This window comes from Wyeomyia smithii, chromosome 1 (genome assembly GCF_029784165.1).
Source record: "Wyeomyia smithii strain HCP4-BCI-WySm-NY-G18 chromosome 1, ASM2978416v1, whole genome shotgun sequence".
Taxonomy (NCBI): Eukaryota; Metazoa; Arthropoda; class Insecta; order Diptera; family Culicidae; genus Wyeomyia; species Wyeomyia smithii.
The window spans coordinates 85,630,088-85,653,812 of NC_073694.1; the positions used below are offsets into that span (position 1 = coordinate 85,630,088).

At 39.0% G+C, this 23,725-nt stretch overlaps 1 protein-coding gene and 1 long non-coding RNA gene across 3 annotated transcripts in view; one reads left to right on the forward strand and one right to left on the reverse strand.

Moving 5' to 3' along the window:
* The window catches only part of LOC129725726 (WASH complex subunit 4), a 36,008-nt gene extending 21,775 nt beyond the window's left edge, over nt 1-14,233 (forward strand). Inside the window, exons 7-9 of one of the 2 annotated variants that reach the window (XM_055681858.1) lie at nt 6,050-6,293; nt 6,353-6,748; nt 6,830-13,874. In XM_055681858.1, the coding sequence (XP_055537833.1) occupies nt 6,050-6,293; nt 6,353-6,748; nt 6,830-6,861 (672 nt within the window). In that variant the 3' untranslated portion in view covers nt 6,862-13,874. Of the gene's footprint in view, nt 1-6,049; nt 6,294-6,352; nt 6,749-6,829 lie in introns of both variants that reach the window. The other variant, XM_055681847.1, reaches the window with a different exon arrangement.
* Nucleotides 14,234-22,551: 8,318 nt separating this feature from the next.
* On the reverse strand, nt 22,552-23,267 carry LOC129725735 (uncharacterized). Its single transcript, XR_008728158.1, has 2 exons — nt 22,944-23,267; nt 22,552-22,877 (listed from the first exon to the last, which is right to left on the reverse strand). It is a non-coding gene; the product is annotated as an uncharacterized LOC129725735 (long non-coding RNA).
* Between the last annotated feature and the right edge of the window lie 458 nt (nt 23,268-23,725).

Genomic DNA, 23,725 nt, shown 5'->3' on the forward strand with positions numbered 1-23,725 from the left:
AGACATCAAGCCTGTATCTCGATGAAACCAAAAAATAGATTTTGCATCTCCATTTTAGGGAGATTAATTACAAATCTCATAGCACCAAAAGATGCAAGGGGTCATACCTATCAATTTTGCTGAAGACGCCATAATTGTATATCCAACGTACGAGTAGTTTTCAAACAAGCGCGTCAAAATGAACTTTTAAACCACTGTGCGATGGAGGCGACACCCCTGCAGATGCCACGCCAGAGGTGACTGCCCTCAACGCGTGTTCTGGTTTTCGTTGATGGAGTGTGTGTCCGCCAAACACATTGTGAACCGCTTAAACTCCGTCTACTTACGGCATGGGCGGCTTGCGCTGTTCAACATTCGGCGCAAGTTGTAAAACCTGCGGACAACGAACCACCGTATTCTAATGGAGCTGTTCATGGCCTACGAGCGATACGTCCAGGAGATTTGGAGGGCAGGTGACGTCATCTCGGCAAGCGAGAAAAAGAATACAATGCTAGTCGATATCCCGGAAACGCATACATAGATTCTTTGTTATTTTCATAGATGATTTCACTCATTTTGTCGTTGTTTATGTGATGCACTACCAAATTATGGAGAATATTATGAGAATAAATCCCAGAAATTCTGTGTCAGGAGAGGAATTCAAATGATTCCTACCTGTCTATATACTCCACGACAAAATGGGGTGAGTAGGAGAATGAATCGCACCCTTTTAGATAAAACAAGAGCGATGTTGGGGTGAAGCAGTTTTTGTGTCCCCCACTCGAAAATTGAAAAAGTTGAAGACACCTTTTGAGATGTGGTTTGATACGAATCCAACATTAAGTTGTTTACAAATCTTTGGATGCTTGGCCTAGGGTCAGGTACTAAAAGAAAGACGTGAGAAGTTGGACGACAGAAGTAGAAGATTGTCTTTTGTCGGATATGCCAAGACTGGATATCGACTTTGGGATGAAGAATCTGAATGAATAATCATCTCAAGAGATGTGGTTTTTTGATGAAAGCCAATCCATTTTTCGGGATACGCAATATTCTGGTAGCGAGGTTGAAGATTTATACCAGAATTTCGCACCTTCGGGCGTAAAGGAATCTGAGGTTCGAATACTAGTTCAGACGCTAGCGAAAAAGGTGACGAAGAAGAATCCGAGCATAAAGCAGAAGACGACGATGTGGGAAATACAGAACCGATCGTACGTCGTAGTAAGAGGATTCAATAAAAAAAAGATCCAACAAGAGTTAAGGCCTGACAATGTAAATAGTGCATTGCCAGCTGTGTGTTTTATTAAAGGTATACTCCAAATTATCCCTGAATTAATGAAAAGAGATGACTGGCCTAAATGGAAAGCAAAAATTCAGGATGAATTGGCAGCACTAGAAGAGAATAATACATGGAGTTTGGTTTTGGGCTCCAAATAGTGAGTTAACTATCTGGAAGGAGCGTCAAACATAGCTTTGGCCCTTACAACTTCCTATCTCACACCTCCACGATTCATATGAAATCAGAATGTAGAAAAATGTGAAAAAGTTAGGGATTTGGGAATAATCTTAGATTATAAACTAAATTTCATAGACCACTATAACACTATCATACACAAGGCAAACAACATGTTAGGGTTTATGAAACGCTTCTGCTACAATTTTCAAGACCCGTACACCATCAAAACTTTGTATATTGCCTATGTAAGGTCAATACTGGAATATTGTAACATTGTGTGGTCTCCTCGTCCTTGTGTACATGAAGAAAGAATAGAATCAGTACAAAAACAATTTCCACTATATGCTCTCCGTAAGCTAGGTTGGACCTCACATCGTCTTCCGTCATATGAAGCTCGCTACATGTTGATTGACATTTAAACATTAAAAGAACGGCGAGAGTACGCGATGGCTTCATTTGTAATCGATATCGTTTCGCAGCACGTTGACTCAGCAGTACTACTTTCTAAATTCAAATTTTATGTACCCATTCGACAACTTCGACACCGTAGCCTATTTGCTCTTAACCATCATCGTACGGAATACGCCAAAAAATGGACCTATAAATAGTATAATGAATTCTTATAACCAACACTGCGAAGCCATTGCCTTTACGATATCCCGGTATAAACTGAAACAGTATTTCAGGTCCTTGAGGCTGAGGACACAAAATTCATTTGTTTTATGTTTATGTATAGTTAAGAATCTAATGTAACCAGCCTACATATGACGAAATAAATAAAGAAATATGATTACACTAGACTGCCGGTTGAAACATGTATACAACCGGTTGGTGTTGCCTGGGCATTGTTGTCATCCGAAAATAGCTAAGTGAGAAGGTGCGACGCGATCATTGACGCGTAAACCATATTCCGGCGGTAGAGGAGATGCTTCGCCAACCCGAGCGTCTGTTCACCAAGATGGTGCGGCTCTAAACAGCGTCTGATCTCCAGGTTGGGAGCGGCTGTTCAACGTCCTGGTGGCAGCGTGGGATTCAAAACAGTGCTGACACGATGGTCCCCCGGCGAGACAGGGGGTTGAGGAAGGCCCAACAAGCCGCCCGGTAGACAACGTGTTACGAATAACGTAAGAGATAATACGGATCGGAACAATCGGCATGAACCTAGGCAACGACATAAGGACTACGATTGGAAACTTGGAACATGGAACTGCAAATCGCTCTGCTTTCTAGGATGCGACAGGATAATCCACGCGAATTCGAAGTTGTAGCGCTGCAGGAACTTTGTTGGACAGGACAGAAGGTATGAAAAAGCGGGCACCGGGCGGCTACTTTCTAGCACCACCAGCAAGGTGGGAACCGGTTCATAATACTGGGCAAGATGCGCAAACGCGTGATGCGGTGGCAGCTGATCAACGCAAGGATGTGCAAGTTGAGGATAAAGGGCCGGTTCTTCAACTAACTACAGCATCATCAACGTGCACTGCCCACATGAAGGAAGATCCCGACGACGAGAAGGAAGCGTTCTACGTGCAGCTGGAGTAGGTCTACGATAGCTGCCCGCGACGGGACGAGAAACACGTCATTGGGGATATGCATGCTAAGGTAGGACGGGAGGCAATGTACGGACCAGATAGCCTGCATGCCGTGTCTAATGATAACGGCCATCGGTGCGTAAACTTTGCGGCCTCCCGCGGTATGGTAGTCCGAAGTACCTTCTTCCCCCGCAAAGGTATCCACAAAGCCATCTGGAGATCACCCGACCAACAGAGAACCAAATCGACCACGTTCTGATATACGGCAGGTTTTTCGCCAACATCATCAACGTTCGCACCTACGGCAGTGCGAATATAGATTCGGACCACTACCTAGTAGCTATGTGCATGCGCACGAAACTATCGACGGTGTGTGACACCCGCCGAAGTCAAACGCCGCGACCAAATATTGAGCAACTGCGGGAAGCCGAGGCTGCACAGGAATACGCGCTGCAGCTGGAGGTAGCGCTACCCACGAAAGAGCAGCTTGGCGCAGCTACTATTGAAGATGGCTGAAGGAGCATCCGATCCGCCATAATAGGTACACGGGCTCTGAATCATAGATATGACTAATTTGACGGCGAATGCAAACGGTTAGTCGAGGAGAAGAACGCAGCACGAGCGAGAATGCTGCAACACCGTAAGAGAGCGAACGTGGAACGATACCGACAGGCACGGAACAGCCAAAACTCGGTCCTCCGAAGAAAGAAGCGCCAGCAAGAGGACAGAGATCGCGTAGCCGCAAGCCGATATGCGCAGGAGCTTGGACGGCACTCTCTTTACAGACGAGTGCGAGGTGATCGAAAGGTGGAAGCAGCACTTCGACGAGCATCTAAACGGCAATGCAGAAGAGCGCGAGGACTGTATGGCAACCGATCTTGGTGCACGAGCAGAAGACATCAGGATTCCAGCCCCCGATCTCCTGGAGGTGGAGGAGGAGATTGGCCGGCTGAAAAACAATAAAGCTGCTGGAGCGGACCAACTTCCCAGCGAGCTATTAAAATACGGTGGAGAAACACTGGCTAGAGCCGTGCACTAAATCATTATCAAGATTTGGGAGGAAGCACGAGTACCGGAGGAGTAGATGGAGGGTATTGTATGTCCCATCTATAAAAAGGGCGACAAGCTGGAGTGCTGCAATTACCGGACAATCACTCTGTTGAACACCGCCTACAAGGTACTCTCCCAAATACTCTGCCGTCGACCATCACCATTTGCGGAGCAGTTCGTGGGGCACTACCAGGCGGGATTCATGGGTGCTCGTGCCACCACAGATCAGATATTCGCGGTTCGGCAGGTTATGCAGAAATGCCGCGAATATAACGTGCCCACACATCATTTGTTCATCGACTTTGAACCGGCGTACGACACAATCGATTGAGACCAGCTATGGCAAATTATGCGACTACGGATTTCAGGACAAACTAACGCGGTTGGTCAAAGCGACGATGGATCGAGTGATGTGTGTAGTTCGAGTATCGGGGGCACTCTCGTGTCCCTTTGAAACCTGAAGAGGTTGAGGACAAGGTGATGGTCTCTCGTGCCTACTGTTTAACATTGCCCTGGAAGGTGTCATTAGAAGAACGGGAATTAACATGACTGGCACGATATTCCAAAAGTCGGTTCAACTGTTTGGTTTCGCCGACGATATCGACATAGTGGCTCGGATCTTTGTGAAGATGGCGAATACGTACATCGGACTAAAGGCCGAAGCCAAACGGATTGGACTGGTCATCATGTATCGAAGACGAAATACATGAAAGGAAGGGGTTCACGAGAAGATTCTGCTAACCTCTCACCTCGAGTTCAAGTTGGTTGGTTGGATGAAATCCAAGTGGTCGATGTGTTCGTGTATCTGGGCTCACTGGTAACTGCCGACAACGATACCAGCAGAGAAATTCAACGGCGCATTATGGCAGGAAATCGTGCATACTTTGGTCTCCGGAGGACGCTCCGATCGCCACACCAAGTAAACCATCTACAAGACGCTGATCAAACCGGCAGTCCTCTACGGGCATGAGACATGGACTTTGCTTGTTGGGGACCAACGCGCCCTTGCGGTCTTCGAGAGGAAGGTGTTGCGTACCATCTTCGGTGGATTGCAGATGGAGAACGGGGTGTGAAGAAGGCGAATGAACCACGAACTGCAGGAGCTGCTTGGGGTGCCATCTATCGTCCATACCGCTAAGATTGGTAGGTTGCGGTGGGCTGGGCATGTTGTAAAGACGACAGTCCGGTAAAGATGGTTCTCGAAACTAATCCGTCAGAGACGAGACGGAGAGGTGCACAGCGGGCAATGTGGATCGATCAGGTGGAAGCCGACCTGCAGACCCTACGCAGATGGCAGAGCTGGCGAACTGCAGCCATGGACCGAGTGGAATGGAGACGACTCTTACGTACAGCAAAGCCCACACCACGGCTTAGGACTGTTAGATAAGGTAAGTTGGTAAAAGATATTCCAACTGGTTTTAGACCAATTAATTCCATGTGGGTATTTGGAATCATGGATGGAGAATCCACAAGAAGATTTAGCAAGGTTAGTTGCTAAAGGGTGCTCTGAAAGGTACGGCTTTGATTACCAAGAAACCTTTGCACCTGTAGCAAAGATAGCAACCATTAGAATTATTCTGTCCATTGCAGTTGTGGAAAATATGCTGGTACATCAGATGGGTGTTAAGGCAGCATTTCTCAATGGGAATTTAGAAGAAGAAGTTTACATGAAAGTGCCTTGTAATGAAGATGGAAATAGTCCAATTTGTCGTTTGAATAGAAGTCTGTATGGGCTAAAACAGGCTGGAAGTAGCTGGAATCTATGCTTTGACGAAGTCATGATAAAGGTTGGGGTTTCTAAGCTATCAAGCTACTTCTGTGTTTACATACTAACGACTACATATTGTATGTGGTGCTTTATGTGAATGATATGCTTATTGTTTCTGATGATATTGCTAGAGTCAATTAGGTAAAGCAAAAGTTATAAGAGAGATTTCAAAAGTCTTCATGAAACTTAACTTTAACATCTTCATGTGAAGCACAATCATTGAAAAAAATCCTCTATTATTTGTGTTAATTAGTAATGTCTTTTTAGGTAAACTACACTTTCCAATTTTTACGACAAAAACTATTCGTTTTCTCGAATTTTCTGTACGATGAGCAGATAAAGGCTCGACTTATTAGTGATGCAAAATATTTCTCGGAAAATACTGATGAACTCAATCAAACATACGATTATAGTCGAGCTCATGCTTTCAACAGAAAGATAAAAAACCTTGGCTTATCAGAAACTGGTGAAACTTATATGGACCTCTTTCGTAAACTTATATGTCACATTGGTATCATCAAATGCTTAATGAGCCGGTAAATGTTTAATTTCTAACTTTCATTTATTCAGGAAATGCCATGGGTTACGTGCGAATGATTCGCTCAGGAGCTTTGCATGAGTGTACTGAAGAGACAGTCTATTTACCAATTATTGACGGAGATCTCAATTTCGTGAGGTATGCTAAAGAAGAGGACCTGTATGACCAGAGTGTCAGCGCTGCGCTAATTCTTGAAAATGATATTAATACACTTTGCAAAAACTATCGAATAGACACAAATTACTTTCGCTTGCTGGTCAATGCCTTTTTATCCTTACGCGATCCTGAAAATATTCATTTGCAAAATTTTTGCATGATCATACCGCCTTTGACAATTAATTTCGTGGAGTATATTTTAAAAGCCAAGGAGAAAATAACGAAAAAAGACAAAGTGGGAGCCTTGTTTACAGATGATGGATTTGCTATGGGTAAGTGAAATATTATTGAAATCAGGTTGCGCTATAGTCTAGTGGATCAAAATACGAATAAATTTCAATCACTAATTTTAGTTCAGACAACCAGACAAGATTTGCCATGGTAGGCGATGCGATCAGATATTTCCTTTTTCTCGCTCAAAGAATAAATTCCAAACTACATAGTAAAACTACGTAGTACGTCAGTTAAATTCTACCTAAGGCTCCAAAGGACTTCAGTTTCAGTGAGACGGTGTAGAAATTAAAGGGACTATTCGGCACGAAGGAGTCCTCCGTCAAGAAGCGTTACTGCACTCTCACCGTCACCATGGTCTCAACGAAATTATGGTTCTAGGATAAATAAAATAAGCGTCGAGTTCGAGTTATCCAAGCTCACAAAAGAGACGACAATGACGCCACCCTGGAATGCCAGCAGATGGCCAATTTGAGAAGTGACGCAGCGATGATCAAGGGTCCTGTCGGCCAGGGGTGGCATTGCGCAGCTCGATTCGAACGATTTTCGCTATTTTCGAGTAGGTCACATACTACCAGTTATGCTTTAAGCTTAAAAGGAGCTGTCATTGTCATTCGTCCTGCGGCTCATCTAACCCGCAAAGTCGAAAAAAATACGAAAAACGAAACATAGCGCCCCCCAGCGATCATTTAGTTTTCTTCGAGTTGCTCGAAGCGAAATGCGCAATGTCACCCCAGGTTCAAGCCACCAAGGAAAATGTCCAATATCGGAAACAGTTTTGATAGCGATCCAGAGAACGTTCGAAGCCGTCATCAAAGCTGGAAAAATCAATGGCACGACGCACAGCGGGCGAATCTTCGTGTCCAACCATCCTCTGAATCTCCTCGGCATCGATCGCACCGCAAAGTTCCAGTTCTAGTCATTACCGATGTACAACTTTTACAACTTCGTCGGGGGTACTACAATAGCTAAGGCTTCCCTGCAAAAGGCGTATCTGGTACTATTCAGTAACACACTAGGGCTTGCCTCCAAAATCCAAGTCAAACAAAGCTGAAAGAGTTGTATAAGTTATATTTTCGTCGTGAGAGACCGGCTCCGTACGATATGCTGCCGATGATCAGCAAAGAACTCGACCGACTAGAGCGTCGAATCATTTAGACAGTCGCGGCTCCAAGAGTCGTGGTGCGTAAGGCATCTGTAGCTTGCATCTGTAGGAATTATTCGACCAGCTTCAGTGACATCAGTATCCCCTTCCGCTACCGCAAGACGTAATCTGAAAGCATTCCAATTGCACTGTGTTCAGTTCTCTTCAAATGGAATAGGACGAGAACTGCCATCATCTCCATCATCAGTACAACAAGTTGCCTCTCGGTGTCAAAGCTGCTTCGGACGCGTTCCAGCAGCTGATGGATACCATACTGGCAGATCTTCCGTGTACAGCAGGCTACCTGGACGACGTAGTTTTGGGTGGCAAGGATGCCGCCAAACATCAGCGCAACCTACAGGCTACAGCGGCCTGAAGTATTCGAGATTACAGCAGCTAGATACCAGACCAGCCAATAAAGTTAATAAAGCGACAGCATCCAGCGTTTCTTCAGAAAGTTCATCGTTTCATCCGCAATGACTGGCCTAAATCAAGGTAGGAAATCAAAATCGAGAGTTGGCTCGGTACTACGATGGCCAAGAAGCTCTATTGGTCGTTCAAGACAGCATTATGTTCGGGAACAGACTGGTAATTCCGACTATCTTCTGAAGGCGGTGCCTCATTCAACTTTATTGACCGGGGACGACGGGATCGTTACCTTCGTCAAAGGATGCAGTCACTGCGCATTCGTAGCACGGTCCCCATCAAAAGTGGAACCAGAGTCGTGGCATCCGACAACGGGTCCTTGACAACGGGTTCACGCCGTTACGCAAGAATTCGCAAGAAGTGGACCTCTGCTGCAAAAACGGGATTCGACACGCAACAACATTCCATCCACAGTCGAACGACACAGTTCGGTGATATGTAACACCTGAGGGGAACACCCGGAAACTAATCAGATCACACATTAACCAGCACAGACGACGGTCTTCGGGAACCTAAACAGCAACAGCAGTGCAGAAGTCTTCCACTTAATACCTTGCCAAAATCTCAGTTAGCGGATATTTCGGAAGCGGAAGAGCTTGAACACTCGCTGTCCACGATAGTTGCTGCATCACTTTCTACACTGACTATCAGACCTGCAACAGCGAAATCCTGTCCTCCATCAGCGTTGACGGCATTTGAAATTGCTGTAGAAAGTTCCCCCACAGCTCAGCTACCTCGGCGATCTTCACAGACCAGAAGACTGCCACAAAGGTTCCAGGTGAACCATAGGTACTAGGAGGGAGAAGTTGGAGATAACTGGCCATCCCAACGGAGGTTGTCACCAGGACTCTCTGTTGGCAGCTACATCTGTCACGCAAATGATGTCACCGAGTGCTTTGTGTCAGAGTTAGTAAGCCAGTAGAAGAATAATGAACATGTCGCAGTCTAAAGTCAACGAAGTTTTATTCTACTTTGTACTGTGATACAAAAAAACTTCCCTCGCCTCCGGTCACTAACGAGGCTAGCAAAATGTTGTATTACGGAACGCGGTTGAAACTTGCCTGATGACAGCTAAGTTACGAACGATTTGAGCAGTTTCACAGACTCGCCATCTGTAATAAAAAAATTGGTTAGGAGGAGAATATGATGCGCCATGCCGAGCATGTTTAGCCATCAATATTTTCCAGTACCGTCAGCCGGGGTGAGATTGTGCCATCCAACCCGTAACTTTTCAGCCATCTCTTTCGGGCCAGAAGACTAGTCTTTCTTGGTTAAGTATTTGAGGAATTTATTCAAGAAAGTTTGGTCATGTGATCGCCATGAGATGGCTGACAAACAATGGGTTTGTATGGCACAATCTCATCCTGGCTAACGGTTACATATGCATGTTAATGCAAGTGTTAGCTTAGCCATTTCACTAATCAATGTTTTAAAGGGTTAATGCTCATTCTTATTAGGGTAATGTATCATGATCCGACCAATTTAGACTATTTTCAAGGTACATCGCTTTTCGTGACACATTTTCACCATCAATATTACATGGAATCCTAAATCAAATACATTTATCGGAAAAGTCTATCTGTCTAGTTTACAAAAATAACAATTTATAGCGAATCCGACGTAAATTCATTTAATTATACCGTTTTTCCTGATCATAGATTTTGTACCATGATCGGACCAGGGTGAATCATGATCGGACCAAAAAATGTATCATAATCGGACCAGTGTGCTTCTGAGACTTCAAGCGATTTTCCGCTTCGCGTGCTGGGCTTTACTTGCATGGTGTTTGGTTTGGGCTTGATTAATTAGATTTTATCAATTTTGTTCGTGATTCTTAAAATATTTTCGAACATTTTTCATGTTATTTCGAAAACGTTATGAATTATATTTGAGTTTCAAATACAGCAAGTTTGCCTATTCAATTTCTGAGTGTTTTTTCGGTTGTCATTTCGTTTTACCGATAGCTTACTCCACCACTACAATTTTGAAAAACAATGTATGACAAATAGTACTACAAATTTACCGAATATTGCAATGCTCTAAGTTTTATGCCTGAAGTGTGACAGCTCATATTTAAGCGATATTCAGCCAATGTTACTTATTACGGGAATTACTTCTCGGTGAAATATATTTCACTCCCACGCTCACTTCACTTTTTGAGACCTATTCCCGATTCAATCTACGAGGTGGTCTCCATCAGTGAGGTGGCAAAAACTAGCTCCGTGAAGTGAGATTGACAGTAAAGTGAAAATGAGAATAAGACAAGTAAAATGAGTTTCCAAGCACAAAAATTTCTAAGTCTCAGAAAGTGGATTTTTTCCGATTTTTTTATTCGAGAGAACACCAGATCTCAAAGTTTTGTACATTTCTAAGACATGAAAATTTCGATATCGAACAGTTCATAAACTTCATCAGTCAAAAAAGTGACACTTTGGCCGCTTTGAGACACCACTTCTCGAAGTTCGATTGAGCTGAAATTTTTTATGAGGACATTTTTAGAGAAGACGAAGCTTTTAAGCCCTACCGCTAAACTTAATTCGAAGATAATTTTTTTCTTTTACGTTTCATCAGCCGCAAAATTTTGTTTGTGTTTGAGAGTTTCGTTACTGAAAAATACATTGGCTATATATTATCATCACAAATCAATCGGTTTTTAAACCTTCTTCATCTTCTTGAAATCATTTCATCGTTTAAAATGGTCGTGAAAAAATTCAACGCTAAACGTCACTATCCCATTTTAACCTAAGAGAGTCCCGTAATAGGATTGTGTTTACTTCACTCTGATTTCACCGTAAACTCTTCCGTAATAAGCACCAATGATCGCGGTGAATAGCATTATGTATATTATATAAATTTCACTCAAAATTTAAAACATTTAATAACATTTTACTAACTTGAGCCAAACTTTCTCACTAAATTGTTAGTATAGTGTATGTGTATGTATGTATTTATTGAGAAATAATTAGTGTCCATTCTTTTAAAGTACTCAGAAGCTTTAGTTTGTTCCATTTTTCCTCTAATTTTAAACCAACCGTTCTTTTGAAAACGTTATATTTTCTTAACACTTCAACTGCTTGTTAAAATATCTCACGAAAGCGCTACTAACTATGTGATTTCAATTAAGTGAGATTGGCTATCTCTTCACTAAAGCACTATCTGTTATTTTGCTTGGTCGCTAAGTTGTTTAAAAGAATAAAAACTATTATTTCATACTGCTTAAAAGTTCAATCACAGTTTAAGGTTAATTAAAGGGAGTTATCGGTGCTATGTTATAAATCTTTTCGTAGAAACCTTAGTCATATTCGTCATTGTATTTGGTATCTCCGAGCGTTTTTATAAAGCTGAGACAGATGCCTTCGAGATGCCTCGAAGAAAGCTATGACAACCAATCATTCACAAATATAAACTTTCATATATTTTAATATACGATTCTGTCATAAACTGGTCGAAAATTTGCGGAAAAAAGTGCTTCTTAAATTAGGTTGACACTGAGTTATATTTTCCCTGTTTGAAGTATAATGGGCTGTTTTTAGTAAAGTGTAGTGTAGTGTAGCGTAGTGTAGTGAACCTTACGTCGTTTTTGTGAGGTTTAATTCTATAGAAAATAAGCTTCATCATTTACATTCTGTTCCAATGAATTAAACGTGAAATCCTTCATTGGGTATATCAAGCATAAGCAAAGTGAAAAGGTAATGTCTCAGAAGTAGGCTGGTCCAATCATGGTTCAATGCTGGTCCGATCATGATACAAAACAGGCCTTCGCGTTTCACCAATAATTCCAACTTTAAAGCAAATATTTCATATAAAAAGTGTTCCTACATTGAATTGAGATGTTGCAGAAACATATTACAGGAAAATATACTGCAATATTCAAATATTTGATTCCTAAATCACTGCTTGAAAATAAGCCTTGATAACAATTGTAAGGGCAATTTGTGCTCGAAAATAGTTCATTTTTTAAAACACTTTTAATAGTAGTAATACTTATGCAATCTGGATGAAACCTTCTGAACATCATCAGAAGAAGTTATTTGATGATGCTGCTACATATTTGACACATTTTATCGTTCAAAAGTTAAGAAATCTCGCATATACAAAAATGGTCCGATCATGGTACATTTTCTGACTGGTCCGATCATGATACAACACCCAACATAAGAATGCCTTTTGCTTTATTTAAAGTGTTTTTTTCTATTTCCTCATTTATTTAGTTATTTATATGTGCAATAATTTTAAATAAATTTTTAAGGACCATTGAAGAATCAGAAAGGTGACTTTAATTATGTTTGCAAAGTCGTTGTAAACTTCTAATTAGTAAAGAATAAAATATAAGTAAAATTGTCATCGGCGCTCCTGTGCTTTATAGGTTTACAACGTTTATTATGTGTACTTTGACAAAAGATTTTGTCATGCATTTTTCAGATTTTTTAAAAGTTTTGGGAAAAAAACTATTTTTTTATGAACGGCTTCCGCAAACCCCGTTGATACAGAAAAAGGGCGATGAGTAGAAAAAGCTTATATATACATTTTGAAAACAATATAATTCAAGATTATGACTACTACTTTTAAATTTTGAAGTCACTTTTCTCAAAGTTGTCACTTAAGTTTATTTTTACCATTTTGACCACTTTCAGCCCGGCTATAGATAAATAATAGGTAAACGGAATATTCGGTTAGGTGTACCATAGCATTAGCATAGCATAGCAGAAAAACCGAAAAATGTTAGAGCGATTAAAATTCTATTATGTTTTAGAAGGAAGTTCGGATGATGTTTTTGGATTTGCCGAACGCTAGGAGGAAGAAATATAAAAATTTATTAAAAGTATAACTAGATGTGAGTGCTGCGGCTTAATTGCATCGAAGTCAATGAGCGTAATGTGAAAGCGTGGAGGAACGTATTTTTCTATTAGTACATACTGTGAATGTAAACAATCATGTTGCACTAGACGAACTCAATCGTAAACCCAAACAGTAGACATTTGGTATCAACAGAGCGCAGAAGGGGGCGAGCAGCGAGGGGTAAGGCGAGCAAGTGTTGGTAAGATTTCTCCTCACTTTCCTTTATGCTCATTGCATCGGAGTTAGGAAAAAACGACGATTCCGAGGGATTCCACGAAAAAGGGCTCGGAATAACCGTACGTCTTACACTAATTGAGCACAACCAAAATTATGGAAATTAATAATAATTAATAAGAATAATAGGAGTTCATTGTTTTCGTTAGAAAACGGTTTTCAAATATGAATCTACAGAAACAATATCAAATAATGATATCGCTTCTCTTATGATCCCACTTAGTACAATGAGGCAATCTAATTGTTGTTTTCAATTTTTAGTCCAGTACGGCCAGTTATTGTTTTTAGCAGGTTGAACGGCATACAAACCAAGTTGCCATTGTGATTCATATGCTATCACCGGCAGCGTACAGATAATATGACTAATTTTCTGATATTTTTGCAGGCATCGCTTTTCTTTTAAAACTGTTGGATCAAACAAATCAATTTAATTCGTTGCATTGGTTTCGGGCTGTCAAAAATAAATACAATGCGGAAATTGAAAAGTTAGATACCAGTCAGCATTTATCCGTCAAAACGAACGATAAAGACAAACTAATGCAAACATTCGCTCTAACCAAACGAAGACTCAAGATGGTGCAACAAGAGTTTGACTTGTTATTCTGTAATTTGAGTAGCGCAAAAATATTTTTCAATGATGCAGTAGATTAGCATAATCATATACGGTATAGTGTTATTCTACGCATATTTGTAATATCTTTCAAAACAAGAAAAATATTTGCGGAAGTTCCCAGTATAGTTACGCATTACTCTGATGTTATGAATGGAATTAAGTGGGTCCAGTTTTCGATTGGATTAGTGTTTTTAATAAAACTAGTTGGTTATTATTTATTAAAATTATATATCTGAAGAAGTGCACATTGCAATAAATGTGACAAACATTTTCATTTAGTAAGTAATTGATGCGTAGGTATATCACATGGTCACATGCATCCGATATTTCCCATTAAAAAGATTGTATCGGAGAAACAAATGAATCTTGTTTTTCCTGAAAATGAATTTGCTGTCACTGATGTGTATGCAAGTAAGAATAGCACATTGCAACATTTTTTTCGCCTTGGCTTCTACGTACGGTTTTTTGATGCAAAAACACATTTTTCCGAGTTTAGAACCATATCATCCTCAAGGCAACAATGGCGCCATTTAAAATTTTTGAGCAATTAGAAATTTTCGATATTTCTTCGACGCCATCTTGTTCTAAGGTCAAATACCAAAATTTTAAGAGTTGGTCCACATAAAAGCATTTTCTTACCCATATTTTAAAAAAAAAAGACAGATCTTAAATCGTACAAAAACTTTATTAAGGGGTTATATCTACCAAAAAAAAATTTTTTTTCGCTATTTATTTTTATTGGCCTAAATCATGCTAAAACTATCCAAGAATCAAAATCTACATCGCCCAAGTACAGATCTAAACTCAAAGTTCGTTTAAATCAATTTTTACCGAACAACTTTTATACTCCAAAATCACATTTTTCGTTTAATTTGGCGATGCTCGTTTTTCTTTTTATTTCGAGACTTTGTAAACTAGCAGAAGTTACCTACGATCGTTATCATGTTTCAAATTCGAAGTATAGAGGTCTCTGCATCAAATTTAGACCGTTATAGCGTCTCTACAGAACGTGTTTACTCACAATTTCCCTTTGTTTAGTCGATCAGCCGTTCTCGTTGTGTACATTCTTTGTTTGAGTTTTTCTATACTTTTTAACTGTGAGTTATATTCAAAAGTACTTAAATATGAGTGACAAATTTGAGTTTTGCGTGGGATCGGGCGCCAACTGTGTCAAAGTTGCTCGCATGTCCACATCGCGAAAGAGGCTAGGCGCAGCCATACATCAGATGACAAAAAGGAAGAAGTGGAAAGGAAGGACAATTTTGCGACGCAGGGATAGCTGACTGAAGGTGAAAAAATTATTAGGGGCTTTGTTATTACGATTCTTAAGATTTATAGCTTTTTGAAACTTTAAACGCGTTTTTCTCAAAACCATGTTTTCAAAATCGGCGAAAAAGTTCACATCCGATTGACTTGAAATTTCAACTGTAGCTTCTTCATTGGATTATCTAGTGAAGTACGCACGATTTAAGCGATTTATTAACAACAACTAAAGTTATAAACAATCAAAGTCGATTTTTTTTGTCGAAACTGAACTTTTTTTTTTCAAACCGTTGCCATTTTGCGAAGAAAATTTTAAACGAATAATCATGTGTACTTCACTAGCGACACTTATGTAGATAATGAAAATTTTTTTGTTTTGGTTATAGGTGGAGTTGGGCACGACTTCTACTGCTCGCCGCGGAACAACTTAAAAAAAAAGCGGTTCACGGCAATCGCTGCACAGCTGCCATTTTGTAACAAAAAAAGCAATAAAAATATTTTTTTTGATTCTGCAAGAGTTGCTCAATCCAATAATAAATTATTTATATACCTTACATCTCAAATGTCCTGTAAACAAAATCATGAAAAATCCTTGCTTTTTTGAGCATTTGGTTGATATAACCCCTTAATATATTCAGCAAAGCAAAATAATATCAAGTATGTAGAGCATTATTAGAATCGTTAATTTGTAAGTGTGTTGTCTAATTATGTCTTATTTTGAGGAAAAAAGCACCCAAACCAAAAGGACTCAAATCAGTCAAACCGCTGAAAAAATACACGAATAGGGTGTCAGTTTCCATATAAACTGATCAAATTTTGTTACGTAACTATTGAACGCGCCTTCGGATCAAAACGATATTTTCCATCAACTTAATATTATTTTCCAAATTAAAAGTCTGCACGAACATGTCTTGCAGAAACCGTTGAAAAGGAAACAAATTTATTTTTAATTTCTTTTAAACTTTTCAAGAAAAAAAATGTTTCCTGAAATTTTCCCAAATCCTTTTTATTATGATTTTTTCTAAAGAATTTTTAGTTTTTATTTCTCCATGATCATCAATGTTCAGTTTACATTATGCAGTTTTTAAAAAATATAATATTTTTCAAAAATCAGCTCTTTGAAATGTTTAATTTAAAATATTCTTAATACTCAACTACTGCCAACAACTTTGCCGAAAACATCGCACCAATCAAACAAATCGTTCTGGTTCCGAAAAAAAAATCCTCAGAAATTTTAACTTCTTCCGTGTTTAAATAACCAACGTTGTAACATTTGACAACTTAGAGTTTATTCAAAAACCTAAATTAATCCACCTAGCGGTCAGACCCAGCCTTTCTCATTCGAAATTTTATTTGTTTAAATAGATTTACATGAACGCTTCAATCCAATAAATATATATTCACTCTTTAGGTACTAAAATATTGATGTTGTAATCTATACATATAAAAATGCAGTCCGGTCTGTCTGTCTGTCTGTCTGATCCATATACATAGGCTCGAAAACGACTGAACCGATCGACGTGAAAATTTATATGTAGGGGTTTTTGGTGCCGATAAAGGTTGCTATGTTAGTTAGAAATCCCTCCCTCTTCTGGAAGGGAGGGGTCCCATACAAATGGCACATAAATTTCTGCACAACTCAAGAACAAACATAGCAAATGAAACCGATTTTGGCGTGTGGATGTTTTAAGGGGTAACAAATATGTCCATAATATTTGGACGTCTCTCCCTTTTCTGGAAGTGAGGGGTTCCAATAAATGTAACACAAATTTCTGCACATCTCAGGAACTAATGAGCAGAATCATTTCAAATCGCCTGGAAATACGCGAAAATTTAATCGACCATTTTTGACTTGAATGAAACTTTGCACACGTATTTGGCTTAGCAAACTGAGCATTTTTCACAGGTGGAGAGATTTTTTACACCCATGAGTTACATTCTAAAAGGGCGTATGCCTTTTGGCATAGGTTTTATTCGAAGCATTGTAGCCCAGAAACCGTTGGTTGTATCGAAAAACTGTCTGAGAATGAGTTGTAGGGAATTAAAAATGCACCATAAAAAAAATATACACTGTACAAAAAAAATTTTTTTGACCAAAAAAAATTAAAAATAAACATTAAATTTCAATTTAAAAAAAAAAGAGTTGAATTTTTTTTTATTTTTTTTTAAAGAAACTTGACGTTAATACGCAACTTTTTAAAAAAAGTCCAGGATGGAGAAATGAACAATAATTTTTTTATGGTAGATTGTTTTTTTATGAAAATTCTAATTCAAACATTTTTCAAAATATTTGTATTCTGATGATTTTAAAAGATGCAGAAAGTCATTATCAATTAAAAAGCTCTCGGTAGTAAGCATTCTAAAGGCATCGGTTTTCGAGTTATTCCTAATTTAAGCTCGAAAAATTATAATTATTTAGGAAATTACACGTTTTTCTCAATTTGTCCATGGTTCTCCAGCAAAAACCATACGTTCATTGGAATGCTTGATCAAAAATATACAATTCATTCTATTCTTTGACAACAAAACGATTTGGCGAACGGTTCTCATAAAAAGAGTTAAATGTTTTAAGTGATATAACTATATATAAGAATCAAATATTTATTTTCGAGTTTTATTATCTTAGGAACATATTTTTTTATGACATAGATACTTTACAGAACTAGTTTCACCTTATATTTTATATACATCATAAGTAAATGATTCGTCATATTTTGAAAACAGCTTCGTTTGTATCTTATTTTCTGAAATCGGAACAAAAGAGTAACACTTATGTGTGGCAGCTTTTATTATAGATTTTTTAAAAATATTGCTCCTTTCTGTTACTCTTTGTTCATATTCTTCATATGATACCCAACTAAATGACATTTTTGATGAATTTTTATTACTTTTCTGATTAGACCAATCATACAATTCTTTTGCGCTTGTAATGGGATGTTCATGTTCTTTAGCTAAACTTGCATTTCCTGCCATTCGTTTTAATATGCCACCAATTGCATTGCATGGGACTTTAAAATGAGAAGTCACAAAAAAATGCCACTCTGCATCGACGTTATATTTTGTTTTGAACTTGCAAAGACTCGCAAAGTTTTTTCTATTTTTATATTGTGAGGCAGCTCCATCAGACATTAATATCGCTTTCTTCAACTCTATTGTTGTTTTCAAAAAACTCATTAATTTGGCAATGAACACCTGAACCGCAACAGTATCATAATAGAGTACATCCGATTTTATGATGAAGCTGATATTCTTAAGTGTTCCAGATTCTATATAGTAAACAACGAATTCCAATAACTACACGAATCACAAATTGATAAAAACGTATTAAAATGAGCTTGACTGTTCAATATTTTTAATTTTGCAATAACGTTTTCGTTTAATTTGCGTAAGCTTGATGAGCACCGATGATCAGGAAAGGGTTTACAGCATTTGGGCTTGGTGTATTCCATTTGCACTTTATTCATCTTCACAAAATGCAAACTGTTACTAACACTTCTGGAGTAGTGCAATCGTATTTATATACGAAAACAGATGTCATAGGTAACCCAGTAGTTATTGGTTGCGTACTTTACAAACAGTTATTATTAGTAAACAAGTAGGTAGTGTTGCACGACAAACATATTTTTTATAAAACATTCGGCAAGGGGGAACGTGTAGGTAGGCTAAGGTTTGGCGCTTGAGTTATTTATCCAATCGTTTTGTTATCAAGGAATGAATTGTATATTTTTGATCAAGCATTCCAATGAACGTATGGTTTTTGCTGGAGAACCATGGACAAATTAAGAAAAACGTGTATTTTCCGAAATATTAATAATTTTTCGAGTTTAAATTTGAAATAACTCGAAAACCGATGCCTTTAAAATGTTTACTACCAAGAGCTTTTTGATTCAAAATGACTTTCTGCATCTTTTAAAATCATCAGAATGCAAATATTTTGAAAAATGTTTAAATTAGAATTTTTATAAAAAAATAATATGCCATAAAAAAAATATTTTTCATCTCTCCATCCTGGACTTTTTTCAAAAGTTGCGTATTAATGTCAAGTTTCTTAAAAAAAAATTAAAAAAAATTCAACTCTTTTTTTTTTAAATTGAAATTTATTGTTTATTTTTAATATTTTTTGGTTAAAATTTTTTTTTGTGTCCAGTGTATATTTTTTATGGTGCATTTTTAATTCCCTGCAACCAGGGATGCCACATGTACAGATTAATCTGTGTTTTACAGATTTTTGGCCGAAGTAACGGTACAGAATCTGTATATACAGATATACAGATTTTCGTCGAAAAGTACAGATTTACAGATTTTTCGAAATTGACATTAATTTTTATAAACACTCCAAATTTTCTTTCATTAAATATTAAGCGAATTGAACATTTTTTCAACTCTTCATACGTTTTAAGCTAAAAATTTTGTTTATGTACCATAAAAACTTAAAAAAATACAAAGTTCTTTATGTTTAAATAATACAGATTTTTTTTACAGATATGTTTGTTCCAGAAACAGATGCTCAGATTTTTTCAAGAGAAAACACAGATTTAAATGCGGCAACCCTGCCTACAACTCATTCTCAGACAGTTTTTCTATACAACCAACGGTTTCTGGGCTACAATGCTTCGAATAAAACCTGTGCCAAAAGGCATACGCCCTTTTAGAATGTAACTCATGGGTGTAAAAAATCTCCACCTGTGAAAAATGCTCAGTTTGCTAAGCCAAATACGTGTGCAAAGTTTCATTCAAATCAAAAATGGTCGATATTCGACCATCGGTCATTTCGCGCGATTTGTCTCTAATCAACTAAATGGAACCAAATTTGGCAGGTAAATGTTTTTAGTGGTGAAAAATATGTCCATAATATTTTGACAACCCATTCTGCTTTTGGAAGGGAGGGTGCCATACAAATGATACACAAATTCCTGCACATCTCGAGAACTAACCGAGTAAATGGAACCAAATTTAGCATGTGAATGTGTTTAGGGGTAACAAATATGTGGTTCGACACCCCCTCTCCCTTTTCTGGACAAATGAAACACAAATTTCTGTGAATGTTTTTAGTGGTAACAAATTTGTTCCATAATCGACGTCAGGCAACATTTTGGATTGTAAGATGGCACCTTCCGGTTTCTGGAAAACAACCAAAAATGGCCGATTTCCACCCAATATAATAATATCCGGATCTAGAATTAAGAGCTAAAATCGATCGAAATTGTCTTCAAATGCCATTATGAAATCCAAAATGGCGACTTCCGATTTCGGATAAACAGCGGCAAACGAACAAATACCACCCAATATGGGTATTTCCGGAATCGTAATGATGCACTGGAGTCACAAATCGACTTCAGACAACATTTTAAATTGTAAGATGGCAACTTCCGGTTTCCGGTTCTGGACAGAAGCTAAAAATTGATTACAGACACAATCTTGAATTTTAAGACGGTGACTTCCGGTGTCTGGCAAACAGCCGGAAATGACCAAACACCATTCAATATGAATGTGCATCCTGGCCATTGGAAATTTCATCGCCAGAAGAGGTACCCCAGTTCAGATAGTTAGCGATCGTGGGACCAAGTTCATCGGAGCAAGTCGAGAGCTAAAAGAAGCCCTGCAGAAGGTGAACCAAGACAAGCTGACGAAACACTTCGTCACCGCTGATACGAAATGGACGTTTAACCCGCCCGCGTCGCCACACTTTGGCGGGGCCTGGGAACATCTCGTTCAATCCCTGAAGAAAGCCCTGAAGCACCTCCAACTCTTTCGCACACCCACTGACGAAGTCCTCAGAAACACACTGACAGAAGTCGAACTCATTGTTAACTCTCGACCTCTGACTGAATTACCGCTAGACGGTGAGCTTTTCCATGCGCTCACCCCAAATCACTTTCTGATGGGGTCGTCAAACGGTTCTAAGCCCCCGATCGGGTACAACGATAGTAACTACGTACTGAAGCACACCTGGAAGACATCGCAGATCTACACCAATCGATTTTGGCGACGCTGGGTAGTCGAATACCTGCCTACGCTCACCCGGAGGACGAAATGGTTCAGCCGAGCCAAACCGTTTGCTGAAGGTGATATCGTTGTCATCGTAGACGAGACGTTGCTAAGGAACTGCTGGCCGAAAGGTCGGATAGTCCACGCGATCAGATCCAAGGACGGGCAAGTCCGTCGTGCACTGGTGCAGACGGCGACCGGAATTCTGGTGAGGCCAGCCGTGAAAATTGCGGTGTTGGATGTTGGCGCAAGCGTGAGTACTTCGGAGCAATGACCTCGAAGCACTGCCGGAAGTGTCGCAACCGTATGTTGCGCCGCACCAACAAACCAACTACAGCGAGCCTTACAACATTTACTTTGTCCATGCGGAGTACCCCACCTTACCGTTGCGCTACTGACCGTGGAGAAACGTCAGTGGAACGAGACTGAGGAAGATCTTCTTGGCAGACTGAAAAGCGGAAACGTGTTCGCCAGTGAGTTTACATCAAGCTAATTAAAAAAAATCTATTTCTGCTTCCGAATAAATTAATTAACTTACAAGACTTAGTACGGAAAGTTAAAACTTATATAGTACGGAAAAAATATAGTCCTAAAACTAAAACCATACAGACGCTGTGTAGAAGAGAGACAAACGGCGCTGAACATCGAACGATAATAATAAGTTTCTACATACAAAAACTCAGGGTTCCGATCCCGTATCTAAACATTTAAAGGACACTAAAACGAATTTTTTAACGTTAATACGTTGAACATTGAATCGTAAGTCGTAGTAAACAACAATATCGCACGCTTAGCCTTGGGGCTAATAGCGGTCTCGATCAACTAGATTAGTTGAGAGAATTCGTTATCGATATTGCTTTTGGCACATTTTGCATGTGTAGGATAAGTACAACGATACACCGTGCCCCAGTGCTGAATCGAGAAAATTTCAAGCTCGAAAAGATCCTCGACTCGATCGGGAATCGAACCCGATATCATAACCGTTTGGTAGAGCTAGCCGACCGACATCGCTAACCACAGAACCACGGGGACCACGTAAGTCGTAGTAAGTAGTTAATGAACGTTATAAAATTGGAAAAGACTGTCTTTCTCGTTGCATTTGCAACAGGGGCTGTTTCGAATTTTTTTCGAACTCTAGACAAACATAATTATAAATTATTGTTATAAAGTTAAAGTAGTAAATATGATTAGAAATTAGATAGTTATTTATATGTATTAAACGTTGTGCAACTCGGAGGTAGTAATTTAAATGGTTTCGCCTTACACTACCAGGAAATAAATAAACTGAACTGAACTGATTTTGTGCTAAAATTCTACGATGGAGGAGAGGAGGGGGGTAAAAAAACCTTAAAAAAGGTACGTCATTTATGCATGTTCCCAAAGCAAAATCAACACATGAATATAAAAGTATAGTCTTCTTGAACGTTGAGTAAAAGCGGAATGTTTTCTTTGGAGTGTGTTCTCTTATTAGTTTTCTCGCGAGTTGATCCACAATGTTCAGCAATATTTTCATCAGCAGAACCATCAGGCGGCAATTTCAAAGGTGTTTACTTCAATTTCCTACGGTTCTTGGACGATAAAGTAGAACATGGTTGAGCTGTCTGCAACTTAAGTGTAGGAACCCAATCGATATCAGTCGTATTTGTCAAAGCTGCTGGTTTTCCTGATGAACAAAACACGAATTTGGTTAGGTTTTTCATAAATTATGCTGGAATTCAAAAATACTGACTACAATTTTCACGGGACATAGAAATTATTTTTTTTTCATTTAGCCAATTGGATCTTTGCAATATTCTGCAGAAATGTTACATTCAGACGCGTAGGATTCGGAACTCGAAAAAAAAACTTCTGCGATTCGTTTCACCCGGAATATTGATAGGCATTTATGTATAATGCACCAGATTCTCACTTTCGACATTTTTATTTTAAAGGCCACGGGAAGTCACGAAAACTTTAAATAATTTACAAACAAATTACTTCCGTACGTTCGTATTAAAAATAGCTGATCCTGTCGCGTAAAATGCTCTATAGACCATTTTACGAACTGACAGGTGTCACGGATCCTGCTGATATTGTTGTTGCTTTTACGTGCGTTATGTTAGCGGTTCCGAGCTTTCTGTCAAAATTTCATTCATGAATTGAGTTCAGAAACGTCTCGTAAAATGGTCTATTGCCGCCTGAAGCAATGGAATATAGAAAGGTACGGAAATGGTTCAGTTCAGATGGTCTCAGGTTTGATGGAGTTAAAAGCACGTGTTTTGACGTAGACTACGTCTTACTGCAACATGCACAGGGGTACAATTTCAAAAATCGAAAACATCGAGAGCGTCACGAAAATTTTCCACTTTCAAACGTTTTAAACTCAGCCAGTTTCCACCCGATATCCATCATGCTTACAGCAATTGATTGGAAAACCATCTGAGCACCCGCCCAAACGCAGAGAATTGTAGTTTGATTATTAGAACTATTGTGCTATTGAAACGGTCAAGCCTTGTCGAAACGCAGATTTCG